The sequence below is a fragment of the Orycteropus afer genome, unplaced genomic scaffold, assembly GCF_000298275.1.
Source record: "Orycteropus afer afer isolate SDZICR_OR568_19922 unplaced genomic scaffold, OryAfe1.0 scaffold00132, whole genome shotgun sequence".
NCBI lineage: Eukaryota > Metazoa > Chordata > Mammalia > Tubulidentata > Orycteropodidae > Orycteropus > Orycteropus afer.
The window spans coordinates 7,728,709-7,741,901 of NW_006921719.1; the positions used below are offsets into that span (position 1 = coordinate 7,728,709).

At 42.0% G+C, this 13,193-nt stretch overlaps 1 protein-coding gene across 1 annotated transcript in view; it reads right to left on the reverse strand.

The window, feature by feature from the left end:
• Positions 1-13,193, reverse strand: part of VPS33B (VPS33B late endosome and lysosome associated) — a 27,338-nt gene that overhangs the window by 8,360 nt on the left and 5,785 nt on the right. The window contains exons 2-6 of the mRNA XM_007945156.2: positions 9,558-9,638; positions 9,147-9,208; positions 6,458-6,507; positions 6,190-6,257; positions 502-547 (exon numbers count right to left, since the gene is read on the reverse strand). Of these exons, the coding sequence (XP_007943347.1) occupies positions 502-547; positions 6,190-6,257; positions 6,458-6,507; positions 9,147-9,208; positions 9,558-9,638 (307 nt within the window). The remainder of the gene's footprint in view (positions 1-501; positions 548-6,189; positions 6,258-6,457; positions 6,508-9,146; positions 9,209-9,557; positions 9,639-13,193) is intronic.

Genomic DNA, 13,193 nt, shown 5'->3' on the forward strand with positions numbered 1-13,193 from the left:
CACTCCTCGGAAGGAAGGTTGGGCAATCCTACTTCCGTAGTGATACTGCCTCGGAAACCCAAGGAGGGGTCGCAATGAGTCAGGGCTGACTCGACGGCACATAACAACAACAACATAACAAAGGGGGCCATGTTGAGGATTCTGTGCTTTATACTGAGACACTGCAGCATTTTCAGCAGGAACTGCAATGATCTGATTTGTGTTGCATGGGAGAATGGAGAGTAAAACATGGAAGGAAGGTACAATTCTTCCTTGTGGGAGTCTTGGAAGGTAAGAAAGAGAAGTTGGTCATTTCTAACTATAAGCCTTGGTATCGCTTTCACACCATCCTACTAATGCTCTAATTAGGGGTTCTACTCCCACCCCCATTCTGAAGGGCCTTTCTCCTCCTGCTAGGTCAACAAGAATCAGACAAGGAAAAGAAGAAGATGGGAGGACACAATTATTTCCTTCTTCCCATATGTTGTCTCCTCCTTTTCACTCACATTCATCTCTTCTCACCTCCATAGATTCCCTCTTCCTCAAGCACCATCTCACATGCATAAAACTGAAAGAGAAAAGGAAGTTGATTAGTAACCACCTCTTTCTCTATTCTTTCTACTACTCTGGAGTTCATCTGTCGTCACTGATGAGAAGAGAATGATTACTGAACCCAAGACAAGAGAACCCAGATTCTTAGAGCTAGGCAAGACCACTAGAATCATCTAGCCCAACACTTCCTTTTCCTTTTCTTCCATTTTATTTATTTATTTAAGTCAGCTGCTTATTTCTCCCAGGGAGACTGGAAAAGCTTCACTGAGAAGAAAGTGTTTCGGCTGTCTTTGAAGGTGAGACTTGTAACCAGAGATGGGAAGAAGTCTGTGAAAGTGCTGTAGAAAATGGTGGAGAAGGAACAAGTAGAAGGTAAAGAGCAGTGCTGGAGACAGGGTTCTGTTTAGGAACCTCTAGTAACATAGGTCCCAGGAAACATGTCTGGAGATACAGCCTTCAGAGACAATGGCATATATATCATAGTTAAAGTGGATGGTTTGTCCAAGAGAAAAGAATGCAGAGTGAGAAGAGAGATAAGGATGGGACTGTAGGGAACAGCAAAATTAAAAGGCTATTCAATGCAAGACAGAGAAGATACCAGAAAGGCAGTGGCAGGGGAAAATAGTACCACTATATGTCACAGGAGGAGCCCTGGTGGTGCAGTGGTTAAGTGCTTGGCTGTTAGCCGAAAGGTTGGTGGTTAGAACCTACCAGCTGCTCCACAGGAGAAAGATGTGGCAGTCAGCTTCTATAAAGATTATAGGTTAGAAACCCTATGGGCCAGTTCTACTCTGTTCTGTAGGGTCTCTATGAGTCAAAATTGGCTTGGCAGCAACAGGTTTTATAATAGGTGGTTAGAGTTTCCAAGAAGAATGGGCAATTGTTTCAAATGCCATCAGGGTTAAGTACAATGAGCATTAAATAGACATCACTGAATTTGATGATGAGATTATATAAAAAGATGAAAGTGGAGGTCAGGCAGCAGAAGCAATGACTGCAGACAACTCTTCACAGAAGCCTGGCCATGAAAGAAAGGAGATCCCGTCATACAGAGAGGAGATGAAGAAGGAAAAACAGTTTAGAAGGGACCAGACATAGTTGAAGACAGAAGAGAGACTCTATCTGATGAAGCATGATAGTGGAGAAGGCAGGCCAAGATGGGGCTAAGAGCATGGGTGAAACAGCTGGTCTTAGAGGACAGTATCTTCTCCTCCTTTAAGACAAGTGAGAAAAGGATGAACTATTTGGAGATACTAAAAAGGAAAGTTGAGGGCATTTACATCCAATAATGATAGGTAATGTTTATTAATGATTTAATCTGTGCTAGACATTGTTCTTAGTGCTTTATAAGGATAACCTGTTTTAATCCTAATAATGATTCTGAGGTGTGAAAGATTAATGCTATGTGAACTTTACTGTTACACAGCAGAATCCCATTTATTCCTCACTCATTTCTGCCAGCAAAACTGAAATCTATAGACCTACTTTTTTTATTGTGATATGAGTGAAAAGTTTACAGAGCAAAGTCTTTTTCCATACAATAGTTAATACACATCTTGTTTCATGACATTGACTGCAATCCCCATAATGTAGCAGCTCTCTTCCTACTTCCTCCCTGTGGTTACCTTTTCCCTGTGTCCTTTCCTAAGCATTTTTGCATTCTAATCTATCTCCCTGTGCAAACATTGCCCTTCTGATCTCCCATGATTGATTGTTCTAAGGAGTGCACCTACCTGGTGTAATTGTTCACCTTATATGCCTGTCTATTGTTTGGCTGGAAGCTACAGGAATGAGTTTAATTCTAGGCTTGAAGAGTGACTGGGGCCATAGTCTCAGGGGTCTCACCACGCTCTATCAGACCAGTAAACCTGGTTTTTTCTTTTTTCTTTATGATTTTGAGTTTTGGTCCACATTTTTCTCCCACTCTATCCAAGATCTCCTACACTGATCCCTTTCTGAGCCGATAGTGGTAGCAGGGCACCATCTAGTTCTTCTGATCTCATGCTACCGACCTGCTTTTAACTTTTTCTTTTCTTTGCCAGTTCACTGACATTAAATGTGTTCATCATGCTGTTCAACCATCACCAATCCCAAATTTTTCCATCACCCTTAACAGAATGCTCTTAACTTTTAATGCTAACTAATGAAATTTCAGAGCCTTGTCTGAAAACTTCCAACCCTCATAATTAAAAAGAGTAATCTCAGGAAGAGATAAAGAGATGTCACCTCTTCTCTAATGCTACTGAAAGAGGAATATTCCTATGGCATAAAATTAGGTCAAAGAATCTGATTAGATTGGATCTTAAATGGAGAACATATATAAGAATATCAATTGTGTGTTTCTGTGCAACATGAGGCGTGTAGGATCCTTCAAAACAATTACCAAGTTGTTCTACCCCTTATTAATACAAATCTGCCCTTGGAAGCATAATTTGGAAAAAAAAAATTAAAAAAAGCATTGGGGGAGGAGTCTGTAAGACTCCAAACGCTTCAGAAATTATTACCATGGTTCATTTAATAATATTTAAAAGTAACCTGTAGTTCTGCAACAGGTCTCTCCTCGTCAAGAAGAAAGAAGAAAACCAAAATTAATGGAAACAATCAGTCCTAGCGACTGGTACACCATCCGATCTGCAACCTATACAACCATGAGACCAGAAGAACTAGATGGTGCCCAGCTACCACTGCCATCCACTTGGAAGGGATGTAGGAGATCCTGCATAAAGAGGGAGAACAATGTGGAACAAAACTCAAAATCATTTGGAGGCAAAAAAAAAGAAGGTGGGGACCAGGTTTGCTGGTCCAATAGAGCCTGGTGTAACCACTGAGACTATGGCCCCTAGCTGCCCTTCAGGTCTGGAATTGAACCCACAACTGTGGTTTCCAGCCAAACAAAGTACAGGCAAATGAGTTAAACATTTACCTCAAGTAGACACATGCCCTGGAGAGAACAATTATGGGAGAAGGAAGGGCTGCTTATGCACAGGGAGATAGCTCAGGGTGCAGAAGAGTATGAAGGGATGGACACTGGGAGGAGGTAACTATGGGGAGGAAGTGGGAGGGGAGCTGCTGCATTGTAAATTTTGGTCAATGACATGAGACAAAGTATATGTGAACTGCTGTATGAAAAGTGAATTTACTCTGTAAATCTTCACCCAAATCCTAATAAAAAAAAAAAAAAAAAAAAAGTAACCTGTAGTTCTGACTGGTTATCTAACTCAGTAATTTCTTCCCCAAATAATAACGTTATTAATTACGTTATTAATATTTTTGTAGTCCTAAACAGGATAAATATTTGTAAGATTGCTCTACCAATCTTCAAATGATCTTCAGAGGAAGCACTGGCTCTTTCCTCTTATTCTTTTTCCATGATGAGAAAACAACAGAAGCCTATGATTCTACTAGGTTTGTTTGTTTTTTTAAATTTTATTTTAACAAAGACTGAAAGTCTTATCTCATTTAAATTAAAAGAGATAAGTAGTATTATCACTCCAGTTTATAGCTGAAAAAAACCAAGACCCAGAGTAGTTAAGTAACTTATCCAAAATCACACAGGTAGTGAGAGCTAAAGCAAGCATTTGTCCCCAGATAGTCTGGCTTTAAAGTCTTCCATCTTAGCTACTGCTTCTATTTTCTCTAAGGTTTTCTTAGAAAAACTGAAAAGAAATAAATTTTTGCTCTTTCAACTTCAATTTATACCTGCTCTAAGAGTGGCATACACTACTTGATATAGCTTTATAGGTCTATAGCTGGCAATGTAAAAGCCTAGTACATCATTCTTTCCAATTCATGAGATTAAGGATGACCTATGATGCACCTAGCAGATATAGAAGTAAGAAGGGAGGTGACTGGAATCAAGGAACTGAGATAGTATGACAGATCACCAAATAATCACTGAAGTCATTGAGGTAAAGATGGAAGACACTTAGCCTAACTCTGCTAAATCACTGTGTGACCATGGGCTTCAATTTCCTTATCTGCTCAAAGCTGAGATGCAGTAAAATGGTTTCTAAGGCTCCCTTCTTGTATAAGAAATACCTTTTCCAAAATAAGTGGTATTCTTTCAGTAACCCAGCAGCAGCCCAGCTACAATCCTTGGATGAGCATATGTAGGGGTATGAATGTGAGTGTATATGTGCTGATGATTTACTTTACTTAATAAGAATTCCTGATATAGGGAGAAAATCAATGAAAAGCCGTAACATTGCATACCATTATTGTGCAGGTGTTTGTGATAGAAGGATGTCATGGATTGAACTGTGTACCCCAAAAATATGCCTCAACTTGTCTGGCTCACGATTCTCAGTATTATGGAATTATCCTCCATTTTGTGATCTGATGCACTTATCCTATGTGTTGTAAATCCTCACCTCTATGATGTTAATGAGGCAGGATTAGAGGCAGTTATGTTAATGAGGTAGGGTGCAATCTATAGGATTAGGCAGTATCTTAACTCAATCTCTTTGGAGAAATAAAAGAGATTAAACAAGCAGAGAATGGAGGAACCTACTACCACCAATAAAGAAGAGGTGGATATGAAGTATGTCCTAGACACAGGGGGAAGATTGATACTAAGACACATGGAAATCTCCAAGGAACATCAGACCAACAATGCTGAAAGGGGACAAGGATCTTCCTACTAAACTGTGAAAGAACAGAGAAAAAGTCTTTCCTTACAACTGGCACCCTGCATTTAAATGTCTAGCCTCCTAAACTGTGAGAGAATAAATTTCTGTTTGTTAAAACCATTCACTTGTACTGGACACCATGCGATCTGCAGCCTATACGACTATGAGACCAGAAGAACTAGATGGTGCCCAGCTACCACTGTCAACCACTTGGAAGTGGATCTGTGTAGGAGATCCTGGATAGAGAGTGAGGACAATGTAGAACAAAACTCAAAAATCATTTGGAGAAAAAAAAAGGAGGGGACCAGGTTTGCTGGTCCAATAGAGCCTGGTGGAACCACTGAGACTATGGCCCCTAGCTGCCCTTCAGGTCTGGAATTGAACCCACCTGTGGTTTCCAGCCAAACAAAAGACAGGGATATGAGTTGAACATCTACCTGAGGTAGATACACTCCTTGGAGAGAACAATCATGGGAGAAAGAAGAGCTGTTTATGCACAGGGAGACAACTCAAGGGGCAGGAGTGCATGGAGGGATGGACACAGGGAAGAGGTAACTGTCAGAAGGAAGTGGGAGGGGAGCTGTTGGATTGTGGTAAATTGTGGTCAATGTCATGAGACAAAGTGTATGTGAACTGCTGTACGGAAAGTGAATTTGCTCTGTAAATTTTCACCCAAATCACAATAAAAAAAAAATCCGCTTGTGGTATTTTTGTTATAGCAATACTAGATGACTAAGACAAAGAGATACATGGCAGGTTCTACTTCAGAAATGAGTATCTTTTCATTTAAAGAAATCTATGTAGAGGCTACCTCTCACAATTCGACAGTATTTCAGTTGGGGTCAGTACAATGAAAAACCCTCTGCTTAACAATTAGGGATACATTAAGGAAAAGACAGTGCCATGTATTTTTCTTTTTTCCAGCCACATAAAATTTGCTTTGAGGAAGTCAGAGCTATTGGCTCCATACCCCTTCCTAGTCCTGAATCCTATTCTACCTTAGCCTAATTGCACCAAGATCCAAACTCACCTTCTGAGGGCTGAAGATCACTTTGTATTTTCGAGTCCGGCCAGCCAATTTGTCAGTATTGACAAGATCTACAGAGAGAAAGAATGCACCTCAGAAAGCCAATGGTCATTTGCTAGACTAGAAGCAAGGAAGCAGATATCCTCTACAAATGATATGGCCAACCTGAATACTTCTTTTCTTATTAAAGGGTCCTTGTAGCCAAAGTTCCTTAGATCTTGCTCACCCTTTCCCAGGTCTTAGCTATAATGTGGCACCATGGCATACTCACTGGCAATGTATCTCATATTCTTGATGCGGGGTCTGACCAAGAAGCACAATCTATGGGAAAAAAGCAAACGGAAGAAGAAAAAAACAAAACTCAGTGAAGAAAAATCATGAAGTTGGTGATAGCAGCTTAGAAAAAACTGAAATAATACCAACTCTTTCACCAGTTGTCCTTCTTGACAGGGCCTACGATTCTCATCCTAACCAAAGTATGCCAACTCTTGTGGCCTACCATATACCAGCCATAGACAATATCCCTGAATTCAACAGATATACTTGGTGTGGTGAGCTGGGGGCATTTACTGTTCTACTGTGGACCTAGAAGTTCCTGCTCTTAAATCATTTATAATCTAATAAAAAGTAAAATGTACCTATGTATGGAGTATATTAACAATCTAGGGCTAAGAAAATAATACAAAAAAGTAATAGAAAATGTTCTTTTAAATTGGGGTCCATGGATGTTTTCTCCATAGATATATTCTCCATGAATCCAGGAGAATATTATTTTTCCCTCTAAGAGAGGATGAATATTACCTAAGAAATAATGCAAATAAATAAATAAATAAATAAAACTAGGTAACATAAGCAGTGCGTGACTGTGTGCCAGCTGACAAGGACAAATATTAAACACCAAGGAAACCTAGGGAAAAGAAACCCACTGCCAGTGAGTTGATTCCAACTCACAGCAACTCTCAAAGGGTTTCCAAGTCTGTAAATCTTCCTCCCACAGAGTAGCTGGTGGGTTTGAACTGCCAACCTTCAGGTTAGCAGCCAAATGCCTTGCCCACTGCACTATCAGAGCTCCTCAATGGGAGGAGAAAATGACCCTGGACTGGAAAGGCAAAAAAGAGCTTCATGGAGGAGGTGGGCTGGCCTCTGAGGAAGGGGTATTCTTCCTCAGAGTGCCCAAAAGGGCAAAGGTACATGCACACTGTGGAGGTCTGAGGGGGAACATGCGAGAGACAAGGCTAGGAAAGCGGTGTGAGGTCACACTAAGAAAGCCCTGGACTCTGTAATGAACAAATAGGACTTTACTTGGTAAGTCACAGAAAGTCTTGAAGGTTCTTGAGATGAGCAGGATGGAAATATTTTTAAAAGGTTATTCTGGTTCTAAATGGTAGCTTCGAATACAGAGGGAAGAGGACAAGGGTAGAAGAAACTGCAGAAAGAGATATCAATCAAGAGGTGTTATGGATTGAATTGTGTCCCCAGAAAGTATGGGTTGTAAATATCCTAACCCTTATACCTACAGTTATAAAGAACTCTGGTGGCAGTGTGCGGTGTAGTAAATTACTTAGTGTGGCTTTTCTACCCATAAGTCTTTGTAAACTCCAAGGTGGGAATTGCTATTAGCAACTGAGGAGATCCTGATTTTAAAGTCGCCCACCTGGGTTATTTCTGTTGGGCGTGGCACAATACAATGTTCTGGGAGGTTCTCACTCTCTCTCACGTGCTTAGAGTTCTGATGCTGTGATTGGCTAGTTTGACCACCCTTCCGGGAGCAAAAGGAGGCCTCTTGGAGGCAGAACTCTCTCTGATTGCTGGTGGAGGAAGACATGCTGCTGAAAGAGACACGCACCCCTGAAAGAGACACGCACTGCTGGGAAAGAGACGCAAGAGACATGCATCGCTGAGTGAGACACCGAGGGACCAGCACTGCTGGGAAAGAGACTGTGAGAGACTGTTGGCTGAGGGACGGTGGGCTGGGAGAGAGACTGAGCGTTCTTCCTGAACTTGAGTTGTAGCCTGGTGCTTCCCTAATAAACCCTGTAATCTGTGAGTTCTGTGTGGCCACTGCAGTGAATTATCGAACCCAGGAGAGAGGTGGTGGGTGCCTTGGGAGGAACGGTTGGTGAAAGGGCTGGAGGGAGGCAGCATGTCTGGCCTTGCAGTAATAGGCCTTGGGTTACTGCTGGTAATCCTGCCTTCCCCTTGTAGGGTTAGAGGAGGTCAGAACATGTGGCCTCCTTGTCGTTTTTGCACAGTGGTTAAAACATTTGGTTGCTAACCAAAAGGTTGGTGGTTAGAACCCACCAGCCATTCCTCAGGACAAAGATGAGGTAGCCTGCATCCATAAAGATTTTCAGCCTTGGAAACTATAAGGCAGTTGTACTCTATCTTCTATAGTCACTATGAGTTGGAATCAACTCCATGGCAATGGGTTTTGGTTATACCTGTGGTTACAATCCCATTTGGGGATGAGTTTTCTTTGTTACGTTAATTTGGTAGTATTAGTATGGGGTGTGTCTTAAATCAATCTATTTTGAGATATGAAAAAACAGATTAAGCAAGCAGCAAGAAAGCACAGATGGGAAAAGACAGATGTCATGCTACATGAAATCTCCAAGGAATTAAGAAACAGAAGCTGAAGAGACAAGGACCTTCCCCCAGAGCTAACAGAACAGAAAGCCTTCCCCTAGAACCAGCACCCTGAATTTGGACTTCTAGCCTCCTAAACTGTCAGAAAACAAATTTCTGTTTGTTAAAGCCACTCACTTGTGGTATTTCTGTTAAGGCAGCACTAGATAACTAAGAAAAGAGACTAAATCAGTAATATAGGGATGAAATTGTAAAAGTTCAAGGAAGTAAACTATATCATAAACACCATAAGGCCACATCTTAACCATGGTACAGATCGAAGTCAAATGTGGAGGGACCCCCTTCAGCTTGGAGCCATGCTCCCAGACACTCACTGTTCATTGCAGCTGAGGACTGGCTTGTTCTCCACCTTGTATAGCTTGTCCACTTCATGTTGCTACAGAGAGAATCCAACAATACAACAGATGTAAGAGTGTTTGAAAAGCACAAAGCTTAATACAAAGATGAGGAAATCTATAATGGCTTCTTATTTATGCTAATGCTAGGAATCAAACTGCTCTGACAACCATCCCACTGAACTTTCCTCAAACTGTCAATAAGGAAACCAAAAATAAAATACAAAATAACCCCAACAGCATCAATTCCCCTTTGTCCACCCAATTTAGCTATCCTATATTTATCATAATGGTTGTCACTCCTCAGTAATTCCAGCTGTTCACACAAAAAACCCTGCTAATTAAAGAGGACAGAAGTACATGAGTCCATCTCGGAAAAAGGGCAGGTACCTTCAGGATGGAGACATTGGCAATTCGATCCAAAGGGCTCATCAGATCTGCCTCAATGAACAAATCCTTTTTTCCAGGGAGCTGAAGAAGACACAGTATACTGGGTCACTTATAGGTCACACAAGCTTCCTCAACTGAGAATTCATCCAGTTATCCATTTAATAGAATCACAGTTTCTGAGCTGGAAGGGCACTAGACAACATCTAGCCCAGCACCTTGTTGTCTGTAGCCACAGTTGACATTTCCCTGTACAGTCTTTGCATTGACATTTCTCTGCATACTCACCTATTTTGCTTTCTTCTCATTTTCTGTACCAGTGGGAAGATATTCCTCCTCCTTTCTAAGGTTAACTCCTCCAGCTGTGGTGGTCACCCAACCCTCCTGCTCACCTGTGACCTTGTTCTGCATCACTGCTCCTCTTCTCCACTGTCTCCTCCACTCTGCCTCCCAACAGTGCCTGGTCTCCTCTTGTTGAACAAAGCCAAACAAAACCAGGTCTCATCTTGCATGCTGCAACCCCCTCAATAAACTGCTAAATATCACCTTACATAAAAATTTTCTTCTAATTACAAAAATAACTATGCTCAATGCAAATAACTTAGAAAACTGAGGACAGTCTTCACCCTGTCTATCACCCACCCTGTCATCTGATTCCTAATTCCTATGTCATCACTCCTGACACTGCTCTCTTCTGTCCAGAGGAAGGAGAGGTCCCATTCAGTGACAGAGAGGATGAAATCATCAGAAATTTCCTCTCAACTAGGCCTTGACAAGTGAGTAGGGTGTTAACAGTGATATATTAAGAGGGCTATCCAGATGGAGATAACAACAGAGGCCAGGGAAAGATAATAGGCAGAATGGTAAGGGCATGACAAGCAATTCAGTTTGGCTAATGCATAAAGTAGGAGCTCTGGTAGCATAGTGCCTAAGGCACTTGACTGCTAACTAGAAGGCTGTTGCTTCAAACCCAGCAGCCACTCCTCAGAAGGAAGGTTGGGCAATCTACTTCCGTAGTGATACTGCCTCGGAAACCCAAGGAGGGGTCGCTATGGTTGGGTCTGACTCGATGGCACATAACAACAATGCATAAAGTACTTAGAGGGCCCTGGTTCTCAATCAGAGGTGGTTTTGCCCCCTAGAGAACATCTGGCAATGTCTGGAGCCATTTTTGGTTGTCTGACTCTGGGGTGGGAGGGTGTTGCTGGCATCTAGTGGGTAGAGGTAGTTGTTGTTGTTATGTGCTGTCACGTCAGACCCATAGCAACCCCTCCTTGGGTTTCCGAGGCGATACCACTACAGAATTAGATTGCCCAACCTTCCTTCTGAGGAATGGCTGGTGGGTTTGAACCGCCAGCCTTCTGGTTAGCAGTCAAGTGCCTTAGGCACTATGCTACCAGAGCTCCTAGATGCTGCTAAATATCCTACAATGCCAAGGAAAGCCTACCACAACAAAGAATTAACCAGTCCAAAATTTCAAAAGTGCTGAGGCTGAGAAATCTTGAGGAATGGTGGGGAAACAGGAGACGAGGACAAGAACATGGTGGGTCTCAATGCCAGACTAGGGAGCTTGGACTTGATCCTCTATGGCAGAGGTGAAAATGGAAAGCTTTTGTGCCTTAAGAATTCCAATCAGCTGTGCATTTTAGTTAGAGATACATGAAATATGTAATACAAATTTTAAATACCTGAAGGAAATTAAAAGTGGTTGTATGATGGTGAGCTGAAGTGATTATTTTTTAAAAACCTTCTCTTACCTTCTAAATTTCCTATAATGGGAAACTGTTACTTTGTAATCATAAGTCACTTGCTCTGTAAGCTTTCACCCAAATCACATTAAAAAAAAAAAAAAAGTCACATACAAGAAGAATCTGTAGGACCCAACAACTGGTTAGGTTAAGAATCAAACACTATTCTGAGGTTTCAAGACTGAATAACAATGTCTGTAATAAGAATTAAGTCAGAAATTTGTTTGGGGGGGGATATTACTACATTGAGATCCACTTTGGCCATGCTGAGTCACCCTGCTGGCTCTTCTTCATCACCTATCCTCCACTGACAAATTTCTGTCCTTGGTCTCATCAACCCTCTCCATGTTGATCTCACCTGAACTAGTGTCTTTAACTAGCACCTCTATGCAGTCCCTAAGATATTTGTTGAGTGTCTTTTATGTGCACATCACTGGGCTAGCAATATAGAATATTTAAAAGAGAAATAAAATATGGTCACTAATCCCCTGAGGTTCCTTGAAGGATCTCCTAAGTCTCTATCTTCATCCCAGCCTCATGATAGAGCTACAGCTCTCCATTTCTATCGGCTGGATGTGATAAACTACATTTCCCCCTGACATCTTAACTTCATCTATCTAAACCCAAACTAATCCACTTCCCTTACCAAACCTGTTTCTTTAATTTTTTTCATTATCACTCAATGTTCATGAAACAAATATTCATTAAGCACATGCTATGTGCTTGACTCTAAGCTGGGCATATAGCATTGGGCAAAACAGGTATGTTCCCTGTCTTCATGTAGCTTGCAAACTAGTGGAACATGGACATTAAATTAATAACTATACAGGTATGCAGTGTTTTAACATTCAACACACAGTCTGTGAAATAGGACATTATGTGATATGGAAATGGAATTAACACTATATTATACACAATGTCCAAATTATATAACATCTGAAGTCACATGGCCTGTCTGGAGCCAGGCCTGAGCCTAGTGGCTGGTCTATGCAGCTACTATGCTCTCCAAGATCTTGCCCTGCTCCATGGGCACAGAGCTCCCAGTTGGGAAGAGGGGGTGGAAGAGTGTTTGTTCTTGATCTGGTGTCCCTCCCCTCTTCAGCTGCTGCAGCAGCGGAGGCTGGAACTTGAACTCAGAGCAAGGGTCTACAGCCATATGAGCTGAAGGGGATTCCACCCTCAGACCCCTACTTCCACTCAGACAGCAAGAACAGGGGTCCTGGAGATCCGGCAAGATGGCGGACTAGGTAGAAAGACTGCACAGACCCTCTTCAACAAAGAAAAGGGAAACCAATTAACACAGACACAGAAGATAATCCTGGATGCCTGAGCCTTGAAGGGAAGGATATAGAAGTGGAATAAACCCCAACTAGCAGAAGAATTTGCATGAAAATACCCAAAAAGGAGACAGACGGAGCTGCAGTCTGGCAGCAATCCTGAAGGCACAGACAGCTTGGAGATCCCCGAGTGATGATAGGACCTAAGAATTAACCTAAAAATCACCCTGCTAGCCAGGGACTGCACGGAGGACTGTGCACGGTGGCTGGGGAACAAACGGAGAAGGTGAAGAGAAAGGTGAGCTGAGCTGTGGACTTTTGCCAGTCCAGAGGACACCGCCATTTTGAAGGTTTAAAAAGCAGCGTGACTATTTTGAATATTGAAAGAGACAGTGCTCTTGCAGATTCCTGGGGCTTAAGAACACATTCTGCTTTCCAGCAACCCAAAGGACACTCGGACCTGCAACACTGACAAGTTAACAGAGATCTAAATACAACGCCACATGCCTCGGAAACAACAGACCATCACAGTCCACACAAAGAAGCAGGATAAAGTGGTAGAAACAAGGGAGCAGGATACAGACCCAGAACACATCCCTGAGGAAGAAGCAGCA